The sequence below is a fragment of the Triplophysa rosa genome, linkage group LG23, assembly GCF_024868665.1.
Source record: "Triplophysa rosa linkage group LG23, Trosa_1v2, whole genome shotgun sequence".
Taxonomy (NCBI): domain Eukaryota; kingdom Metazoa; phylum Chordata; class Actinopteri; order Cypriniformes; family Nemacheilidae; genus Triplophysa; species Triplophysa rosa.
The window spans coordinates 3,466,421-3,490,854 of NC_079912.1; the positions used below are offsets into that span (position 1 = coordinate 3,466,421).

General features: G+C 40.4%; 1 protein-coding gene across 1 annotated transcript in view; it reads right to left on the bottom strand.

Annotated features, from left to right (window-relative positions):
- ofcc1 (orofacial cleft 1 candidate 1) overlaps window positions 1-24,434 on the bottom strand; it is a 98,892-nt gene that overhangs the window by 47,237 nt on the left and 27,221 nt on the right. The window contains exons 10-13 of the mRNA XM_057323416.1: window positions 17,622-17,885; window positions 16,482-16,623; window positions 9,786-9,880; window positions 6,981-7,063 (exon numbers count right to left, since the gene is read on the bottom strand). Coding sequence (XP_057179399.1) covers window positions 6,981-7,063; window positions 9,786-9,880; window positions 16,482-16,623; window positions 17,622-17,885 — 584 coding nt within the window. The remainder of the gene's footprint in view (window positions 1-6,980; window positions 7,064-9,785; window positions 9,881-16,481; window positions 16,624-17,621; window positions 17,886-24,434) is intronic.

A 24,434-nucleotide genomic window follows, 5' to 3' on the forward strand; every position in this document is an offset into this window, starting at 1 on the left:
CGTTCTTTCTATGAATCACACATTCGCACTTTGAGAAATGATCGTAAAATGAAATTTAGGACATTTTATCAATGTCAAGATTGAAGCATACATGAACACAGAGAGACCCTTACCCCAGCTGATGCATGTGAATGTGTGTGATGGGTTCAATCTAGCTGTAAACTTTGGAGATTGATAGCAAGCTGTAAGGTTAGGTACATTTAAAGTGTTCTTGCACTTCTTGTGGAGAGTTTGCAGCGAGAGGCACAGCTTTGATGTCAGCTCATCTAAACCGCTGTGGTCTTTTTTCGGAATGTTACATGTCGCTTCACAGAACAGTACTAAAAAAATTAATGTGCACATTCATAGTGTTCCCACCATTTTCATCTTCAAAGGTGTGTCAACAAAGATGTATCAACATGTAAATTATAAAATGCCCCCGAGCACATAATAAATAATCATTCATTAGTGTGTCTATACACCCCATATTTAAACCCAATGCCTCTTTCTCCATAAAGCCACAGATAATTTCAGCATCGTTCAGATACTGTTCTCTTCAGCCTTGTGAGATGAGCACTTACATCCTGTTTTCCGCAGATATTTTACAACGCAATACAGATTTACATCCTGCCTTGTTTTTCCGTAATTATCTTCACATCTCACGCTTTTATAAGAAAGCTCATTTCCCAGTTTCTGGCAAAGAGAGACACGCATAAACTTGTTTCATTGAGAAAAAGGCAGCGAAAGGCGATTTGGGGTGTAGTAAAAGAGAATTACTGCCCCCTGATTTCGCCACAGAATTACAACACGCCTCATAATTAGAGTAGGAACTTCGCCACTGCCAAATTATCAGAATTATTTGCAGCTGAGAGTGGAGGAGAGATGGGCACTGGGGTACTTTAACATAATCGAAAGCAGAAAAAAATGTGTTCCACTTAATTAGCGGATCTTGTTTGACTAATAGCTAACTGCTTCTTTTTTAATGCAGTGAAATTCTTACATATGAGAAAAGTGCTTGAGTCTCGTCGTGAAGTATATGAACGTCACACACACACATACTGATTTACGCCTCCAGTATTCTGGCTCTCATGTTTAAATGCTGTGATACACCCTGAGTGCTCAAGGAAGTCTTATTCAAGCCAACGTAACGTGTGTGTTTATAAGCTATAGCTGCATCTGTCAGTAGTAATATGGTAATGCCCTGACCCGTCTGGTGCAATAAACACAGTGGAAATATGAGCGTCTCAATGCACCTGGAATCCACCGACAGCGACTGTGCACAGGTTACTTACTGAGCAAAACCTAAACACAAAGCTTCTTACTTTTACAACGGCTGAACGCACCCCAGTGCTGGAATTTTGCAAGAATTGAGTCATCGGTGAGAATGATCTTGAATAACTGCATTGCAGAAAATGGCAAATAAACAAACACGATCCTGCCCATGACAGTTCTACAAACAGATATTAGTCTATTCTGTATTGAACTAAACCCCATGTAAGATAAAATAAATGAAGTAACAAAGAAATGACATGCAGTTTACCATTTCATTTACCAAAAAAAATCAACTTTGGGAACAAATAATGTTTTTGTATGTACGACAGTAATAAAATGAAATGAGCACAGGGGTCAGTTTCCCACACATTACAAAACATTAAACAACAAGATTAAAGCTTTGATAGCTGTGTCTGCATTGTTTTATTACCTAATTTACTTAAAAACTGATCAGGTAATGTGCAAATGCAACTTAAACAGCACATTCACTGAATGCCACCCAAAAAGCTGCAGGTTTTGAACCACTATTCTATGACTAAATCCGTGCAGACTGCTGTCAGAGCTAATTCTGCTCCATATTACAAGATGCAAACACACCCGAACCAATGAGAATATTCAGCATTCACCATTTAACCATCAAACTCTTCTCACTCACAAATAAGCCACCATGTGCCATTCTTAACAAATGTATCAAAACAAGTGTGAGAAAAAAACACAAGCACACTTTTAACAAATTGTATATGCACAATATATAATATATACAGGCACGGAAAAAAGACCATTCCAAATTGTTATTTATTCAGCATTTCTAGATGTATTGTGGTCATTTCAGTCCAGTGTCTGTTGAATTTCAACAAACAAAGTTTAGAACATAAATGTTGTGTGTTTTAGCTTTCAAATGATGCATAATTTGTGATTGAATAATAATGTAAAACAAAAGTAATAAAAATGTAGGCACGATAACATAACATTCAATATATATTTTTATTTATCTATTTTCTTTTATCTATATTATAATTATTTACATTACAATTATATCTACAGACTATAATTTGTGGTTTGATTAGTCTGTATTTTATATTGCAGGTCGAAGATATTTAAGACAGTAAAATCTGATCTTTTCAAAAAAGGCAGAAAATCCGAATTTTAGGATTGTACCAACATTATTGGTCATGTGTAATGAAAAAATATATTGTTTTTCATATGATCATATGTCTTTTAAAAATCAGCTACTAGTAGGTTATCACATTCACATTACTCATCATTATAGTCATTCATGTGTGAACGTTTAATTTAGCAAAGCTACAGCATGGGAAACTAAAAGACTGGACCACCTAAACAGCCCCATGACAGAAGTGACAGCTTTGTCACATTTTGCATCATGGGTAACTCAAACAGTAGATTAAATCTGCTGCCAACTGATTCATAGTGCTAGACATTTTATTTATTTAAACATGTAAAAGAAATGCTAATTTAAAGCTGTTCGCCATGTTTATGCTGGCATTTTACATACCTCAGAAATGCCTAGTTAGAAGATACAATAATATATTCATCAGAGTTTTTCAGTTATTTATTAGTGCAGCATTCTCTTGAGACTTTCAGAACATGCTGTTGGAAATCTACAAGTGCACAACATTGACTAGTCTGTCGTTGACCTTCTGTTCAACTGGACACCTCCTTCTCTGAAGTGCACTCGAAACCAAGGTTATGGGAAAATACATAACACAAACACACACACAATTCAGCCGCCCACCACATCACGACCGGTCAGCCATTCTCAGGCCAACAGCTTGTCAGATTTGACAGTTCTGATTTGCGTGAAGTCAGAGGGCATATATACTAACCTGGTCAAGGAAGTCTAGTGTGTCTGTGTGTGTGGTGCTTTGATAGTTCCCAGGAGCCTCCTAGCACAGGAAAAGGCCCATCGGCCCCTGAGGTGACACTACACACCTCCAGACAAAACTACCCACAGCATTACATCAGAATTGATTAACCTGTGACTCTGAAAGATGGGGAACGTGGGATGTGAAACTTCAGGCTTGTTCTGCTCACGCACGGATACCTCAGCGCTCCCACCGAACAGCCGTAAGATAATTACCAAGATCGACAATTAGCATACTTTAACAATGTTTAACCAAAATCTCAAACAAAAGAGTTTTTGTGCAAAGTAAAATACAAATCAGTTACGGGAAACAATGTACATTAACATGCATCCCAAATTATATCTCAAATCATGGTGGGCGAAACTTGGGTGAAGAGAGAAATCTGTATTTCTTTCTTTATTTTCAGATGAACTCTTACTGTCTAAAAGAGACTAATTGTCTCAGTTCTGATCACACCACACATATTTAATGAATTTTCTGGGAGTGAATTTCGTTTAAGAGTTATTGGTTAGGGTTATTGTTTCCATGAATGATCAAACTCTATATAAATAAAACAGGATTAAACATTAAGCAGCAATGTATAAAAAGCCGCCGAGACGAGAAAAGTAGATCACAAGTCATGAAGCAATCTGTGGCTCTTTTGGTGTGCAAGCTAAAAAGAGGACTCATGGAGATTTTTGGAAGCATTGCTCATCCGCGGGAGGAACTACACACCCCTCCATTTCTCCTTGTCTTCCTCTTTTTAGGACAGAAGAAAGTCACAGATATAATTGATATGAGATTTGGGGGGTATATTGTAGTGTAATTAGAGTCATGATAAATGGGCTAATTAGATATAATTGTTGTGTGATACTGAGTTTGATTAAAACAGGTTTCCCCAAAACGAGAAAAGAGGGGGAAATAATTAGTTGACAGGATGACGCCCGTGCAACAACAAACAATGAATATGCAATGGGAATTTTTTCCACACTTTTTTTCTCATCACAAAAGTTGCTGATCTTAAAACAACATCCAAACACGCCATACTAGTGAAGTTGTCTCAATTAGATTCAGCAGATATTAGCAATTGTTAATTATTGTTTATTAATTGTTTGAAAATCTTAAATATGGAATAAAATATTGCATATATTTATAGTAATGTATAATTCTGTCTGCCACTTTATGAACATGTTTCATTGAACTTGGTGTGATGAATTGCCGTAATTGACTGCTCTCTGATCTCAAACTCACTGATTTTTTTTCAACAGTATATCTTGTAAACGTGTGTCCTTTGATTTTCAGAGACAAGTTTACATGGACAGTTATAATCGAACTACAATAAGGCAACTGAAGATTTTTGCCTACTTACAGAATCCTCTCTTTTGTGTTCCTCAAACCTCTTAAAATCTTTCTGTTGTACTTTCTGCACTCAAAATTTTCTTTTATCCTCAAACCCATTGACTAAAAGTATCAATACTTCCACTTTGGCTGGTTTTTGTTTGTTCTTTGAAATTGTAGTTTAAGGTTATTACTCTGGCAAAGGTGTTTGATATGTAAATCTGGGGGAGGATCAAATAAGAATGGCATAATACAGCTAAAAAAAAGCAACTCTGCCTATGTCAGACAAACTGCTCTCTGAGCGTCCTGCTCCTGTCTTTGTACACCACCAGCCTGGAGACACGCGGGACTTTGAGTTGAGATTTGTAATATTTGTGTTCTTAAAGTTTACCTCTTTAATGTGAGTCCTAAAATATGTTTATTATTATCGTTGAACGTTGAGACGGTGAGAAAGAAGGTTAGGGAAAGCCCAGAATGTTTGGTCCGCTCATACAGTAAAGAGATTTACACATGTCAATTCATTAACATTAATTTTTATTGCTTTGTAATATATAATGTTTTTTGCCCCGCTTAGGATCCTGAGGTTTATGATTTCTGTCAAAGTAATTTGCTTGTTTCCTTACAAATTCATATTTTATTTTGTTGTGTTTATTTGATAAAGCAGCCAGCTCAGCACTGTTTGTCTGAAATATGTTTCATCGGCACACATTATACTTCCTGAGGTCATATGAGAGCACTGAGCGCTAACCCATACAGCTGGACTTTTCCATGCAAACAAATGGGACAGCAGTTAACAATAAACTCTGGGCTGTGAATTGTCAACACTTCTGAGTCTGAGCTGTGTGCAGCAGAATGAACTAAACACAGCATCAGAATTCCTGCTGATTCTCTAGATGGCAAGTAATATGCCTCACTCATTCAGCATCAAAGCCCTGCATAAAGACAGCATGTTGTGATGTCAGATCTTTCCCATGGGGTTGATTCTTAAATTAGGGACACCTAAATTCTTCAAGATAAATTTGCTATGTTAAACATTTCTTACATATCCTGCAATAAAGACGTGGCTTTCTTTTGAATGTATTAAAAAGTAAATACTTAAAACCTAGTATATAGTTTCTTTACATGCTAATTTACACATCTGAATCCATTGATATTACTCAGACGCCCTTTCTCAGTCAATATGATATCTGCAGGACGGTTATGTGAGCAGGTTGAAAATTGTCTTCAACTCGATTTGCATTTCAAAACACGAAGGATAAACGAAGAAACAGTGAATTGTATTCCGGGTAGCTTACATGAAAGACGCTTGCGTATATGTTTCCCATTAGTTTTTTGAAGTCTTCTGGTGTTTTTTGGGTTAGTAGTTGCGCTCCAGCCCTATCCTCTCTGATGTGTGGCCTGAGTTTCATTTGATTTCCTCTCGTACTTACAGCAGCACAGCTATGATCTTGTTTAATACCAGTCCAGCGGCAACAAATTACCAATTTTCAGAAATGAGCAGAGGCAGGCAGCTCTAAATCCTATAAAACGACTCGCTCTTGCTTTCTTCTCCGAGAAATGTACAGCATTGGCAATAATTCGAGCAAAATTAAAATAAAAACACACACCTCAATTTTCCCCTCTGTGGATTTGGGCGAGCCGCTTTCATCGCGTGCACGTGCACTGAAATTTAGGTAAGTGTTTTGTGAAATGCAATTTGACGAGGCCGTTTATAAGATTTGTTCAGCGCTGCAGTTTGCGTCTGTGTATTTTCGCTCCTGTTTTCTCATTAATATCAAATGCTGTGAGCCACAATAAAATGGAGAAAACACTCATTCGTAGACCCTGCTTTTGCACTTTGCATCGCCACAGAAAAAGCAATTATCCACAGAGCGAGGTTTTATGTGTTGCCGATGTTAGCGTTACCTTGATCCTTTCAATAAAAAGACACATTGAATCTGACAATAAAGCGATGTTCATATTGCGGACCGCCTCAAATAAATCATGCCAGTTGATGCATTGAGAAAAAGCTATTTTGAATATAGGCTTTTGGAAAATTGGACGGAGCTATTTTATGTATAATCTCTGTGGAAAGTCATGCCTGATAAATGCAAAACATTAGCTGCGGCTTTTCTATTGGACCAGTAGTGACGTGTAACCATGTTAGTTGTCGGATCGCGCAATACCAAACCGCAGTACTGTTTTTTGCAGTATACACTGTGCATTTTCTGCATGTATAAAATACCAAAATGACACAGAATGCAACACGCGCGTGGCCTTCTTTTCCTGCGTGATAAATATGTACAAGTCAAACCAACCTGTATTTTCATTCTTTGCTCCCTAATTTCAATATTTCATCTGACTGCCAAGAGACATGCTTCCACAAAACTGATACTAATTTGGAGGATCCTACAATGAAAAATGTATGTAAATTGAATGCATTTACTATGTTAACCAGGCTAACAACTTGAGAAAATGATATACTGTATATATACTGTAGAGTATTCAGTAATAAGTACACAGCTAGTGAGTTAGAAAAGCAATACTCACCGCACAGAGAAAGAAAATTGATCCAGTTGATCTTCAGCGAGGATTTCACTGTTTCTCCCCATCGACTTCTTCTGTCTGCCATTCTGATCAGAGAGACACATGTGTATGTCATTTGGAATCGGAGCAGGAAACAGTTGTAATGATTTATCTCTGGAATACAACGACGGCACCAGAACTTCTCCCTGACATCATCGCTCTCACACAAGAACAAAACAATCAACACAGGGAGGTGAGGTAATCAAATGAAAAGAGAAAGAAAAACACGAGACAAGATGTTTAAAACACCACACCTGACATACTCCTGAGATCTACAGTCATTATCATATTATCCTAATAAAAAGCCGAGTGATGCAGGATCCAGCCGATGAGAGCTGGGTAAGCTAATTCCGGTGTTAATAATAAGATAACAACCTTCATTATTACCACTTTGCTCAGAAACACTTGTGTATACACTGACAGACATACAACATACAACAACAAATGTAAAGCAAACAGAAATGAAAATCTTTGCCTGCCACACAGACATCAGTAGACACGTGATTTAATTTAGAATGAAGGTCTGCCCTACAGTCACAAGAATTACAGCGTACAATGAAATCAAATCAATATATTCACAGAACAACTGTGAAATCTCAACTGGCAAACACGCGTTTTCTTTTTCATTCAAAAAAATAAGTGTAATACTTTATTCAACAACACATTTTGCAACAGAACATCTCAGAAACTGGCCCCACAAGAAAAACCTGGAGAAGAGTTTGAGACTGTGGAGATGGTCACAAAAAGCCTGAAGAGTACAATGTGCAATAAAAAGTCATGATGGTTTACATTTGCGGGCCCCCAAAATGGTTGTAGAAATTAACAGCTAAAATGCATACAAAGTTTTCTGTTTTTAGTTGATAACGGTGTAAACGGTTCCTATGTCTACTGCAATGTTTCAATCAAAAGGCTCCATTTAGTGGAGTAAGGTTCTACAGATTTTAAGTTAATGGTTGTTAATGGTTGTTTTAAGAATCTTTAAAAAAAAAATTAAATAGTTTACATCACAGCAATGAACTACCATTTTGCTGCTCTCTTTCTGAAACCTTGCATCTCGATTCGTGATTTGAATCATTATTAATAGTACCCCTTCATATTTGTCACTAGGTTTTGCAAATATCTAACCTAAAACAAGTATAAAAAAGTGCTTGTTAGGTTTGACAACACAGTATTTAATTATTAAAAAAATACTCATATATATTCAAAATATATTCTATAGCTGCAGTGACACAACAATCAGCTGATTACTAACTCTGTTGAATTCCAGAATAAACACTCCCCATCACACAAACTAAAACCACATGTTTGAAACATTGAGAAAATAAACCACAACACGAAGCAAATTAAAATGGTACATGACCTTAAAAAGGACAGAATAAATTGTCAATGTATCTCATGTCTGTCGGAAATACTAGAAAGGCACAGTTCCTGAGTCTGTGTACACACACACACAAAAAAAAAAACATCAAAGGAAGAACAACCATATATCTACAGTTACAAAATTTACAAAAGCAAAATGAAGCCTATTTAACGAAGTCTCAACTTATTTATATCGTACATTTTGTTCAATTTCAGAAGTCAGTTTAAGCTGTGGTGGTTGGTGTTGATATTGTTTGTGAGACCAGCAGCATGCATTTCTCTATCCTGTCTACAGCACGATGCCCCTAGGTGGGCTCAGACACGCTGCTGCAGCACAGATACTGCCCGCATCTACATGCCAATGAGTTTCACATCACCTCTGCAGAACTCAGAAACACACACCGAGCCACCATACGAAATGTAAAAAATCATTAGCCACATTTATGAAAAAAAGTCTTATTCAAAAAGGCTTCAAAATAAATATGTATAGTTATAAATAACATAAAAATCTGCGCTACAATTATTACCTGCAAGCTGATTTTTTTATCAAGAGGATGAAATCTATCTGTATCATTTTCACATTTGAAATATTTATTTTTACACTTTAGTTAAACATTACTAGTATTTTTCACAGGGTTAACATATATCATCTCTAATAGAATGTTGTGTGTTGTTCCTGTAATTCATCTACAGCAGATTTCTAAGCCGTCACCCGTTCACCCCAACAACAATAACAACACAACGATAAAAAGAGGCATGAGTGAATGCAACACAAGAATTAGAGGCAGATCAGCACAGAGAAGTTATTCTGCAATTACCACTTCAAAGTGTGGCTGGTAACACGGCGGCTTTGATTCATTTAACTTAGGTCCTGCGCAGGAAAAGGCGTGTTGGTAGCGGTTCAAGAGAGTGCTGGGCTGGCACTGCTGATTTCACAGAATCTGAGCTGTTTTGGCTTGTCGAGCACATCAAAACTGCCTTTGAAGACTGAAAAATACCTGTTAGTGTGAAATGTATTTTGACAAATCTCAGATAATAAGGGGAGTTGGGAGGCAAAAGCGAGAGGGACGGAAGGATCAGGGGCATCATGCACCTTTTTAATAAGGGGGCCACAGTGGCGGTCCTGCTCATTTAGTGCTGTTGGCGAGATAAGACATGACCAAAGAATAAAAAGAAAAAAAGCACAGTAATTACTAATGCACAGGCCCAGATGGAATCTGCAGACTTTTTCCACTAATTATGGGGCAAAATATGCAGAAAAAAAATGGTAATTTGTATTAAATGTTGTTGAAATGGTGAAAAATTTAATAAATAATAAATATTTGTGAATTACCGAAACCTCTATAAATGGTCTTTCTCAGGTGCAATAAGTTATTTAAAGTTAAAATGTTTCCTCAACCACAAAGTTACCTTGCTGGGAAAGTCAGCTTTGGTTTTAGTAGCGTTGGGGCGGTTTGTCTGGTCCCTGGGCTCCAGGGCTGACTCAGCTCCAGTGGTGCTCTCACCTGCAATGACATTACAATTGTTCTTTTGTGTCTGGTAGAATATGAATAATTATCAGTGATTTGTATTTTGAACATATCAAAGAGGATTACATCACACAGCAAGTTGCAAAACCAAAAGTACAAAATTCTATTTTAGTTGCTGCATATTAAACTTATTTATTTTTGTACTATAATTATTCTTTCTCTATTTTGAAAATTCTTAACTAGATTATCAAAACAATGGAGGACAAAATGATTAGTTTAACTGTGCATTAGTGTAATGGTGTCTCTGACGTGAGTTGTATTACACTCTGCTGTCTGTAGACTTAAACAACACAAACTAAATGTACTGCTAGAAAAAGTGATAAAAAGTTTCTCTTTCCACACATTTTGTTCTTCCTCTCTCTCTCTCTCTCTCTCTCACACTCTCTCTCTCTCTCTTTCTCTCTCTCTCTCTCTCTCTCTCTCTCTCTCTCTCTCACACACACACACACACACACACACACACACACACACACACACACACACACACACACACACACACACACACACATCATCATCATCAACATCTCTGAGCCCAACCTCTCCTTTTTTCATTGCTCTAATGCACACAATTAGACATGATGAAAAATTGAAAAAAAATTAAATTTAGTTGTAATACATTTTGCCATTCTTCCTTCCTTTGGAAAATGACTTTTGAAGTGTTTTCTCTCTCTCTCCGTCTGTAATTTAAATGGTAAGCTGCCAGATGTGTGTCTCATGCTTGAAGTGCAGGAGCTTTGCATTATTTAGCATATTAACATTCACAGAATTTAAAAAGAGGGTTCCTGCATTGCCTGGAGCTTCCAATTAAGTAAACCTTAGCTTGATACATGTAAAAATTTTACCATGAGAAACTTTTTCATTGCTTTTTCTTTTCTCTTTGCCTCAGCCAGTCACATCTATATAATAAATATGGAAACTTCCCAGATGATATAATTTTTCTCCTGCTGCAGGATTAAATATATCAGTAATAATAACTTTTAAATATAGGCAACGGATGAGGAAGGTTTTAGAAGACTCAAATGCGTTTTAATAGCAAGAGCAGTCGGGGCTAATATGTCCTCTTTGCTGTTTTGAAACTGATATTACATTTAATCTGAATGACGCAGACGTATGTTATAATTACAAGTAAATATTTGAGATAAAGCCTAAAGTTACAAGGTACTGTAAAAGCCATTTTAAATGTATGGATTTCATTGTAAAGATTGCATAATCACTTTCAATCTCGTCTTTTTACTGTATAGCGTCAAGCTCGGTGGCATACTGTAGACATCGGATAACAAATGATATACAGTGTTTTCCGCTGAAGGTTGCAGAGTCAAAAAGTAGAGGAAAAGAAATTTGTCATGTACAGAAGATGTGTTAGTCTGTTTTTACTTGAAGGAGACAGTTAATGACCCGTGAAACCATATGGAGTTACATTTAAAAAAGGTTTATTCATTACCTTCATGCTATGAGACTGGCCCCATTGACTCTTTGTCATTCAAAATGGTATGTTTGATGCAAAAATGTTTTGCCTCTATCACATGGATAGAGGTCATAGCCTGTCAATATTTAGACCTTCTGTACTATATGGTCCATTGTGTTGCTTATTAAAACAGTAGATGTAAACAATTACTTAGTTTTGATGGGCTGTCAAACGATTATTCACGACTAATTGTATGCAAAATAAAAGTTTTTGCTTACATAAAATAGATATGTAATTATATATTAAATATATAGCCTATAAAGAAAATGTGTATACACATGCACATATTTCTTAAATATATGCATGTACTGTATGTGTGTGTATTTATATATACCCATAATTATTGTACACCCTACACATACATATAATATGTAAACAAAAAAATATATTGCGTATACGATTATTCAAGAAAAATCGTTTGACAGCACTAGTTTTGATAGCAATAATACGTGGCCAAGATTGAGGAACAAGATAACACATTCCGACGGAGTGACTAAAGTATAGGTAAAAACATAAATGCACTGCTTGTACGTGCTGAGCAAGGAATATTCCTTATACATGTATGTGTAACCCACTCCGACATGAACCAATTGACCATATAAAATATAAAAATATATATTTACAACATGACTAAAATATAGTGACACAGTAATGCAATCATTAGCTTTACATAAACTACAAACCAAGTCTTAATAATATGTCTTATTTGCTTTTGGCATTTTTTAAGATATAAGTACACAGAAAAAGACAAGAAGCCTTACAACTAGAGAAAAGAAAGAGTAACCAACAGGTGAATGTATTATATCACTATTTCTGCAGATGCCATACAACAACGTATAGCTTGTATGGCTAATACAGTATATCACATACAAGCCTTGCATAAACTAGAGGCCTCTATTGGTGCTTTGTGCAGTATATCAAATCTTTTCGCTTTTGCCTGTTACAATATTCGTCCCCGAAGCAATGTGTAGCAGAATGTGTAGCGCTGCACTTCTGTTCTCTGTCCAGAGACTCTAATCCCTGTCAGCAGAGCATTCTGCCTGTCTTTGTGCCATGGTCATGCATGTTTCAATGGGCCAGCTAGCCTAGCTTTGCATTATTTGCCTTTAATTATCCTTTTTCCAGCCCAATACTCAGATGGTGTAGGTAGATGGTGCTTGAATTACTGCAGTGTTGACAGCTATAGGCTATGTCCATGAATTTGGAGTGCTGCAGCCACAACCCACGTACTCCCAGGGTGAACAACTGAGGCTTGTTATCCTCTGCCTACTACAAACGTGGCGAGAGTAAGAACGGGGCCTGAAGGGTCAGGTGACCTACAGGAACCTCTCCATTCACCTAGGCTTTAATTGGCACAGAGTTGCCATAAATCAAAGGTCATTGAATTATTGATTACCCATGAGCATAGGTCATAATTCTGATAATTACCAAATCTGTACTCATTGTACCGGGAATAATCTCACAAAGTGTGTAAAGACTTTTTTTTCTAAACAAACAACAAATGATTACATTTAACAAATAGCGATATATGCATGTGGCTTTCCACAGCTTTTCAAGAGCACATTTTGTCCAATGAAACTTTAAAAAGGAGTAAAACTGGAAGTATATTCACTGTAAAATGTACATGATAATGTGGAAACTCTGCATTTATATGTGAGCTAAGCAAACATTGTAAACATCAGTGCCTCATCTAACATACAGATGGAGTAAATACAAGCACATTAGCACTGATAGCATGTTTAAACATCAGCCATATGAAAGGCTTGTCACTTCAGAGCAGTTTGTTTTTCATTCTGCATACAAAACAGTCTTTGGGAGCATCTGTCCAACACAAATTCACAATCACAACGTCTACGAAAAAAAGGAGTAAACGTGAAATTTAAAGAGGAGTTGTGCTAAATTAATTGTTGTAAGAAAGCAGTGTGATGAGCAAGTATGATTCTACATTACGGTTTACCAATGTGGCCCGGACGTGCCCCTGAGGGACAGACATCTGAACGAGGATGGCTATGTTCCAGAAAAAATCCTGGAGATTGTCACAGCGCTGAAGGGCCAACCTTACTATGATGCATTTACTAAAGGGGCAAAACGCAATTAAACAATATAGCCTACTAGAGCTTCTAAAAGCCCAGCCCACTACATATAGTTCTAGATCCACTAAGGGCGATCAGAGGAGAAAGGTTTAATTTAATTAGTCATTTGGATTCAAACAGACCTAGTGTAACTGGATTGTTCACATAATGTGAAAGGTCAGTTAACTCATAACGCCTGCAGCGACATCACATGTTGCAATGAACATAGTATTATCCACTCTTTCGCTGTTTTAGATGAGGGAAAATATTTTAAAGCAAGGGCATCTTTAGTCTGAATATTACAGAAATACTCAAGGAATCTACGGTGATCCTTGTTTTAAAGATACAAAAGAAGCAGTTGCTAACCAGCTACAGTATGGGCTTATTTCCCTATAAAGTCTATGCAGTAAAAAATGTTTAAAAAGTATTGTTTGTGAAGTAAACTAAAACAGTAAATAAACACAAAAAATGTTTGAGGCAATATATTTTCAAAAAATTATATATATAAACTGTATATATATATATATATATATATATATTTCAAATACCAGTATTATTTGTAAAAAAAAAAATATTTTTTATTAGGGTTATATATGTATTGACTGTGTCCTAAAAATGTGCTAAAAAAATCTGAATGTGTGAAACTGAGTCAAAAACCTAGTGATCAATCACAGCATTTACAAAATGTTTAGCTAGAAATAGATAACATGAAATATTATGAGGCTTGGTTATACACAATGTGACAAAATTGGTGGCAAAACATGCAACACCGCCAGCTGCAAAAGCTGCTATTTTGAGAATAGCCAACATAAATATAAAAAAATACTAAATAAGTAATCCTATGAAATCCTTCCCAGTCTTGCAGAAATGGCACACAATAAAACATGTTATTCCAGCAATGGAGTCGAAGAGATGGACGTTCTCTATTTGTAGTTTTCCTCAGCGAGTTTCATTTTCATTTAGGAGTAATGCAAGGTTGTCAGTTCAATCCTTGCTTTCTTTCCTAATACCGGATATCTCCACCTGAATATCATAAATGTGTGTAGCAGTAATGCAACCTGAACTGATCCTTATGCTAACGTCATCTCTGCTCAGCAGTCTAAGTCTGTGATGTCCGGTATGGGACACCTTTTGATCAGTGATTTGAGTGGAGGCCCAAAGCTGACTTCACTTCTGATACCTGTTTCTATTCATCCGCTTCTCCTGTTTTCGCCATGCGTAGCAAGTGGAACACAACTCTCCCAGAGTGCAGTGTGGGTACACTTCCCATGTGGGGTGTTAGGAGCACAGTGGGAGGTCAAAGTTCACAGCAGAGAGGAAGTGACAAGCTGTGAAATGTAAAAGACCAATTTCTTCCACATGTTACAGCGCTCTGAGAACAGTGCCGAGCTGTCAGCTAGCATCACACTTAAAATGGGACAGGTTGCTACCCAGCAGACCTGTCACAACTCATTTGTAATTAAAAAGCCTATGTGATGTTTAAAGCTGAGCACCCCAGAAACTTTTTTTCTAGTGCCGCTCTGTTAAATAAAGATGAGTACTGCCAAAAAAAGAAAGAGAGATTAATAGCAGAACAACGGTCTTTGTGCTAAATCAATACCAAATGATACTGCGTGCGTTGGATCGGTTTAGTGGCGTCAAGATCTCCCAAAACCTGAGTAAGAACAAAATGCTTATAGCTTTTAGTGAACATTTATTGAAATTAAACCAGTAAACACATGAACATGTTCTGTTTCTTTACCTCTTTCCTGTTAGCCAAACCTGGGCTTTTAGAGAAAACATTGCTAACAAAAACTAAATTTTTTAAAGAAAAATTTTGATTGGCATTTACGTATACAAATGTCACAGCCAATAGAGTAGTTTCCAGGGCGTTGATATCAGGGGTGTAATGATACACCAATGCCACGGTTGTATTTGATGTGAAGGGAAGAGTTCATGGCTTGGCACCAGCATTGCCAAAGAACACTAGACTCACTTAACCTAAAAGTACAGTTATCTGACAAGAATAAAAGCTTTGCAACTGTGTTTTAATTTCATTTTAAATTATTTGAACAGTGAGACATGGATGTGTTATTCATTAAATAAAAAAAATAAAAAAAATGTATAAAATACTAGCCACCTATTTTTAGCAAGGCAATGCGGAGAGCCGGAGATCTTCTGAAGACTTGGTATACTTCACTTTCCTAATCTGGTTCCGTCCAGCTTCCAAAGTATGCTCAACAGGGGATAAGCTTGAATGGCTAGGGAATACTTTTTATAATGTTTGCCTTGAATGGCTTGCCAGTTGCTTTGGATAAAATCAAAAATAGCATCCCTATCCTCAACAAGCCAGGTACCATTAAAATCTGTTGCCAAACTGGGTAGTTTATGCACCAAGCTATCGGTTGAGACATGCTGAAAACAAGAAAAGTAAGAGAATGCAGTGACGTAATATAAATAAATCTACAGATTGATTGATTTGGTTCACTTGTTTCAATGTGACCGCAAACATTTTCAATACAGTGTTCAACACACAAACATATGCCAAGGGTTCTGAAAGGATTCATATCTAATTGTGACTTTCCAGACTCATCTGCTACTTTCTAAACAAATGGCAAGCAACAAACACACTGAAAAAATCAATAAGCTAATGGGGGCGCAGACAAGTGAATGAGCCCCATTAGAGATCTCACGAGTGCTCATGCTCATGCTGACTGCTCACGGTTCGTCGCTGAAATGCGAATCGGCTTCTGGCTGAGAATTTGGATTAGAGGAAGTATGTGCCGTTTACTGACACAGCAACGAATTATGATAATAGCATTGAGTAAGAATGTGCAAAGCTGGATCTTAAGTTGGTGAGCATCATTTACAGTAAAAACTAATTGCATGTATTGTGCTTCCCAAATTAGACGTGCTTTCGTCTGAGTGGAGAAGGTTCATTTTCTCCACATGAGCTCCCCACCAGATTGTAATTGGCAGCTTCCACTGTCTGTGTGCGAGTTTGTGGTGGGCTGTGACATTCTTTGGCATTTCCTCCTGTTCAGGGGAGCAGAAGTCCTACCTGGCACGGAGGCAGAGGAGAGTGTGGAGGTGTCCTGGTGAGGAGGAAGCCCCTGGCTGGAGCTCTGCTGGGGGTGAGGAGGGACCTGCAGGGTGAAGCTCCGCTCTGGCACCTTGGTGCTGCCCCGCGGGTGTCTCTTTACCTGCACAGAGAAACATCTGCTGATTGACAAACACTGATCATGAAAGGCATTAGGAGACATTTGGCAAAATAGACATTGATTTGCTTCAGGGCACAGATTTTACACTGGACAAGTGGTAACCCAACACAAAACCCAACACATATAGTATTTAACAGAGTCTTGAATGTATTTTCATCCACCTTGCATAGTCTTGTTCATGTTCTGAACAAGGATTAGGGACTGTCAAGTTTTCTTGTCTGTCAGTTCAAAACTGACAACCCATTGTTCTTCAAGTTAAACATCAAAATAAAGCCACAGAGTAAATCTAGTTCAATAATCCAGAATTCATTAGTATTGTATGAACACCACATAATGAGAGAAGCTATTGCTCCACTTTCTAATTTTAATATGATGTTGAGTAACAAATGCAAGGTCTCTTAGATGTATCTGGATCTGTTTAGCAAAGATGTCGTTTGTTTAAAATGTGGCTCCAATTCCCATTTTACGCACGCACGCACACGCACGCACACACACGCACACACACGCGCGCGCACACACACACACACAGTTGGGTTTCCATGTTTTATGGGGATATTCCGTAGACGCAGTGGTTTTTATACTGTACAAAGTAAACTGTATATCATACTCCCTACCCCTAACCCTAAACCTAACAATCACACAAAACTTTCTGCTTTTTTAGATTTTCAAAAAAGTTAATTATGTATGATTTATACGCTTGTTTCCTCATGGGGACCAAAAAATGTCCCCACAAGGACAAGGATTTTGGATATTGCTATCTTTGTGGGGACATTTTGTCTCCATACCACAGGGTTTACTAGGTACACGCACACACACACACACACACACACACACACGTACACACACACACGGTTATACTTCTTATACTGTACAAGTTAACTCAAGGTAACTACACAGCTTCATTAGATTACTAAATGGAAGATATATTATTGTAATTGTGCGTTTCAAACAGAAACATTCAAAAGAGTTTAAAGAGGCACCTGGAAGTAAAGGTTGGACAGCCAGTTGTCCAGGTCAGTGGAAAGCAGTTGTTCGATTTTGCTGAACTGATCGAGAGATGGGTCCGGCCCACCGCGCAGGAGAGGGGTCTTGAACTTCCCATTGAGGAGATTGAGGGAGCAGTCACAGACAGGGAACACACCCCAGCTCACCACAGAACTCACATGACTGTGATCGCTGGGCAGCATTGACAGCCTGAACAATAACACACTGGAAGGCAACAGATCACACGGGGCAGGTAAGACCTGAAAGAGAGTGAGTGATGCAGATCTCAATTATAGGGTTCTTCATTAAGATTCAGGGGACTTTACTACTGTATATACTGAATATGAGGATGATGATGTAATCCAGGAAGTGACATTTTGACATTTTCAACTGCTTGGCAGAAATACTCTTGTTCTAAATACTGTAGTGGTTAAGGTTTAAGCTCAAGCATTTAACTATCCTACCAAAGTTTATGTTGAGGGTATAGTACTAAACCCTATTATGTTCTATACCATACTGAATGTAATCATAATTATAGGCCATTTTTCATAATCTGTGCCAGATTTCTGGTAACACAATTTAGACCACATTATGGTCTTTAAAGAGGTACATTTTTACAAAATAAAAGGCAGGTATGTAAAACAGTATAGGAAAGGAATGAAAAAAATAAATTTCCCTGGTTTCTTCTCTACAACTATAGATATAAATGTGTTTAGACATGATCTTAAAATGTAGGTGATGAAATGTCGGATTTCGATTACGGTTGGTTTTAGGAAGGGGCGCCAGCATGTGACAGTCCCAACGTGACAGCCATGATATCGCTAGAACATATGTAAGCAAAGCAGACACATTTAAGTGAAACCGCATTTAACACGCCGAGATCCTTATTTACCCATCGAACAGAAGACAGAACTTTAAAAAATGAAGTGACAGAAAGAAGCGCTTGACTTCATCAATCACGCCTGAAATATTCCATCCCTCCATTAGGAGTAATGGAAAACGGAGGAGACTTGTTTTATCACATTCATCACGTGTTTCTCTTCTAATCGCTTTGCGCTCACATCTAAAAAATGGCATAGATTCCCTGCATCAGGCCTCAAATTTATGCCCTAATCTCCCACATTATACATATTGAAAAATATTTCATATGCTTAATTCACTGGAAAATAAGCAAGAAAACTGCTGACTGTATCAATTGAAATAGAAAAGGAGATTAAAAAAGAAGAAAGAGAGTGAAAAAACGATGAAATGAGGGAGACGCTGTGTTTCAGGCCTGTGTAAGTTCTCAGGTGGAACAACTGCATGCTGGGAATCTATTAAAGCATCACAGCTATCACCATCCATTCAAAACAGACTTGTGTTTACTGAACAAACTCCATGGGAGAAAGAGAGAAAACACGTTTAAAGAAACATTTCACCTCAAATGAAAAAAATGTCTGTCATCATTTGCGCAAAGCTTTCGTGTGGCATCCGAAGTGAGGTTGAGTGAAAGATGTGGTTACTATTGTAACCTGTGATTGTATAGAAAAGGGTCGTGTGAAGATTCCTCCAAATTCCCCACAGGAAAAAAAATCTGGTTTAAAATCATTTTCATTCCTTCAGCATCCTACTGTATATGCTCCAAATTCCACAGCATTAGTGAATGTTTTTAGTTTAGATGGACTATGAGAACAATAACATGAAAAGATGAGACTAAGACTTCAGGCTGGCAAAGAAGTGACGTTTTCATCTTATCTTTCACTTCCTTGCCTTACAGTTGCAGCTTTCATAGCCCACTTGAAGGAAAAACTCAAATCTGCAAGAACAATCAATCCAGCCAGAGATGCTGTAGAAGAAAAAAATCACGATGAGCAGAAGCTTCCCTCCTACTATCGCTAATTCCTGGTTTCCTCAGCAAAAGCTGTGAGGAGAAACAGACGAGGCCAGAGCGTGCACTAATGTGGGCAACTGCAAAAAGCAAATGAGCCAATTACAGACAAATCTGATGGAAATCTTTGAAACATAAACATCAACAACAGCAACAGGATTGGCTATAAATAAGAGCTGGTAGAGGATAGAGGAGTCTGACACTAGACGATCTCAATGGAGCGCTAAACGATTGCCTGCCAAATCAGAGCCCACGTTTTTTGGACGAGAGAGGAGGAGTATTCAGTTAAAGCAGCCCACTCCCTTTCCTTTGTGTGTCTGCAAAAACAGTTCTGACTACAGAAACACATGACTAGATTTGTGCCTTTATTTACTGATTGTGATCAAAGTTTCAGGATTTTTTAGGCAGCACTACTCACATTCTTTATCCTGTTTTTTTTTTTTTATCTGAGTTTTGTCTACTTCACTGATGATGTTCAATGAAAAAAAAAACGCTCTGCAAAGCAGCATTTAAATTCTACCCACAGTCAAAAGTTAAATCCTAAAACACTTTTCCTTGCGAGCGCTGTTGTTTCCTTCAGAAAACTGAAATCTAGTTAGTTATTTTTTGTTCGTTTCTCAGCATGGTCGTTTGACTGCAATTCTGACACTGCTGGAATGTTTCACAGCACTTCTACTTCATTTTCATCCCATTAAACCCTCTACTGTTATATAAATGAATTATACATTTGATTTACGTTCACACACTAAATGTCATGTTAGAAAAGCAGCTGTTTTATTCACACTGACTGTCCCTCAAGTTATACCAGGAGCCGTTTTTAATACACTCTCTTTCCACTTCCATACACACACTTACTGTTTAATATCACATTTCATAAGCCTCATTCTGCCGCTATATTCACTACACAGCTCAACTGGAACCATGGTGAAAATAACTGCTTCTATTCTGGAGCTCACTGATGTCCAATGAAGGACACATACAATTGCATTTACAGAATTTTATATTTATCATGTTTTTGTATACTGTACAGCAGTGGTCACCAACCCTGCTCCTGGAGATCGACCATCCTGCAGACTGCAGCTCCAACCCTGCTTCAGCACACCTGTCTGTAATTATCAAGCAAACCTAAACACCTTGATTAGATAGTTCAGGTGTGTTTGATTGGGGTTGGAGCTGAAATCTTCAGGACGGTCGATCTCCAGGAGCAGGGTTGGTGACCACTGCTCTACAGTAATGCATATGTTTCGGAAATTTCACACCTTCTAGCTGTAGGAACCCACCAGCTGACAGTACATTATCAGCTTATGTATTTTAGTATATTTGATGATAATAATGAACAACATTTTCCCTGACAATACAAAAACACTTAAAGAGTACATAACATGAGATCATGGAAATTACATTTCATGCTGTGTGTAATCTTGCCGTGTTTGAAAGTAAGCAGTCTGCCAAGTCTTAATCCGAAGGTGAATGAATAACAAAGTTATTGGCTTGGAAAAAAGGGAGTCGACTCTGAATCACGCATAAGAGTCATCCCTATTCCGATTTGCGAACCGCCGCGGATTTACGTCACTACATATAGTCCCGCCTACATTTTGCTAGGACTAAACTTCAAAAAACTAAAACTTCACTCTTCTCCCCCAAACACTGTAGCTCGTGAGTCTCATTTGTGAGACTGTCAAAGCTGTCCCCTTCCTGCAGGCCAATGCGCGGAGAGAGCTCCACGAGGGTAAAACCGACCCAGAGCTTATGCAGGAACTCCGCGGAGTCACCGACCTCGCTCTCGGGCGACCAAGGTGATCGCGCGGGCCCTGGGTCGGGCGATGTCCACACTTGTGGTCCAGGAGAGACACCTCTGGCTGAACCTTGCACAGGTGAGTAACGCCGAGAATGTCCGCTTTCTCGATGCACCCATCTCGCAAGGGGGGGGGGGGCGGTTTGATGATACTGTCGGCGGAAGCCAAAGCGGCCCTCATGGGAAGACCCCAGGGAGATCGAGAATACCTTAGGGCCCGACCCCAGCCATTCCATTGCTGGTGGTCGATCCGGGACGGTTCCTGCTCACGCAGAAGCGCATCCTGGCATCTATCAGATGTCAAGGTGGATTTATGGCAATCGACCTGAAGGACGCTTACTCTCATGTCTCGATTCTCCCTCGTCATCGCCCGTTCCTACGGTTCGCTTTCGAGGGTCAGGCATATTAGTACAGAGTCCTCCCCTTCGGTCTGTCCCTGTCCCCACGAGTCTTCACGAAGATCGTGGAAGCCGCCCTCACTCCCCTCAGGGTACTAAACTATCTCAACGACTGGCTCATTTGACACACTCGTGAGATCTGTTATGTACACACAAGGACCTAGTGCTTCGGCACCTAGATCGATTGGGACCACAGGTCAACCGAAAAGGAGCAGGCTCTCCTCTGTGCAGAGCATCCTCTTTTTTGGCATGGAACTCAACTCTGTCTCCATTACAGCGCGACTGCGCTCAGCCAGTGTTGAATTGCCTTGAATATTTCAAGTAGTCAGCGGGAAGAGGCTCCTGGGCACATGGCATCCTCGACGGTGGTGATACCCCTCTGGTTGATGCACATGAGACCGCTCCAACACTGGCTACAGAGTCGAGTTCCCTGGAGAGCGTGGCACACCGGCAGCAGGCGGATGGTGATTACGCTTTTCTGCTGACTCACCTTTTCTACAGATGGGGCCCCTCTCGGGCAGGTCGAGATGCATCAGGGTCGACAGACGCCTCCCTGCAGGGTTGGGGTGCCGTGTGCAACGGGCACGCAGTGTCGGGGCAATGGACGGGCCGCCGCCTACGCAGGCATATCAACTGCCTAGAGTTGTTGGATGTGCTACCCGCACTGAAGAGGTTACAACCTCTCGTGCAGAACAAGCACGTGCTGGTCCGGTCGGACAGCACAACTGCCGTAGCGTATTAAACCGCCAGGGTGGCGTTCGCTTACGGCAGCTAACACGACTCGCCCGACGCCTCCTCCTGTGGAGTCCGCAGGTGAGCAGATCCCTGCGAGCCACACATATCCCAGGCGACCTGAACCAGACAGCCGATGTGCTCTCTCGTCAGTTGACGCCTCGCGGAGAGCGGCGACTCCACCCCAGCGCAGCCAGCTCATTGGGTACAGTCCGGGCGGGCTCAGGGAGACCCCTTCGCCTCCCTGGACACCACACATTGCCCGCTAAGGTACTCCCCGCCCGAGGCCTCCCTCGGCAGGGATGCTCTAGCGCACAGCTGGCCATTGGACAAGCGGAAGTACGTCTTCCCCCCAGTGAGCCTCATTGCACAGACCCTGTGCAAGGTCAGGGAAGAGGAGCATCAAGTGTACTAGTTGCGCCATACTGGCCCAACCGGTTCTCGGAGCTAATGCTCTTGACAACAGCTCCGCCCTGGCCGATTCCCCTGACGAAGGACCTGCTTTCCCAGGGGAAGGGCACGTTATGGCATCACGGGCCAGACCTCTGGAACCTCCATGTCTGGTCCCTGGACGGAACGAGGAGATCCTGAGTGGCCTACCCCTGCGGCGGTTAAGACCACTACTCAGGCTAGGGCCCTGGCCACTAGGCGACTATACGCCTATAAGTGGTGCCTCTTCTCATCCTGGTGCTCTTCTCGAAGAGAAGACCCACGGAGTTGCTTGATCGGGTGGGTGCGGTCCTTCCAGAGACTCGAGAGTAATCTCTCCCCTTCCACACTGAACGTGTAAGGAGCCGCTATTGCCGCTCATCACGACTCAGTTGCTGGTGATCTCTAGGACAGCACAACCTGATCATTTGGTTCCAAAGGGGTGCGTGCGCCTCACCCGCGCTCCGTACCCTCTTGCGACCTTGATGAGGTCCTGGAGCCCCTCGGAGATGACGCGCTTTCTCACCTCACGATGAAGACGGCTCTCCGGATGGCGCTCAAGAGGGTAGCGGACCTAAAAGCATTCTCCGTGTCCACAGATTGCCTAGAACTCGGGCCCGGTGATTCTCACGCTATCCTGAGACCCCGGCCCGGCTACGTGCCCAAAGTTCCCACCACTCCCCCTACACCAGGTGGTGAATTTACAGGCTCTCCCCATCGGGGAGGAAGACCCGACCTCATCCGTGTTGTGTCCAGTACGCGCATTGAGCCTCTGCTTGGACCGCACGCAGAGCCACAGAAGCTCTGAGCAGCTCTTTGTCTGTTTTGGAGATCAGCAGGGAGGGCTGTCTCAAACAGAGATTGGCGCACTGGATCATGGACGCCGTCACTATGGCGTGCCTGTCCTAAGATCGCCTACGCCCACTGGGTGAGAGCTCTCTCCACACGGTGTACAGCCTCCTCGTGGGCACTGGCTCGAGGCGCCTCTCTGGCAGACATCTGAGATCTGAGGAGCCTTAAGCATCCTCCCCCGACCGCCGGGGCGGGCGGCCAGTGTTGTGGCATGAGGGACACAACGTCTCATTCCCTCCATCAGGTTACATCTGTAACCAAGACGTTCCCTTTCTGTCGGTCTCTCGACGTTGTGTCGAGGCCACAACACTGAGCCGCGTCACAATCTCTAGCGGAGCGACGTTGACTGGCCTGGGCGAGTCAGACGTGGGCGCTACCGCGAAATTTTAACCTACCAGTGGGTAGGTAGGGGGTCCCAGAGCTTTCTTGAAAGGTAGGAAGGCCCCTGCCTTCGGCCTCACAGGTGGCAGCCTTGTTTCTCTAACAGCGAGAAGCCGCCCGGTACCGTAAGGCCACTGGGTAAGCACTACTTCCTCAAGTGGGTGATGCGCTACAGAGACCACTTCCTACCGCAGGGAGGAGTTTAGTGGAGATACCAACATGGTCTCACCGAAGGGGGAGAACTCATGGGAAGAATGTGCGGACTGAAGGAATTAACCGCGAGGTGGAGGTCCACCTAGGGAAGGTCATGGGTTACCAAGGTGGGAACCAATCATGAGGATACATCAGACGGAAC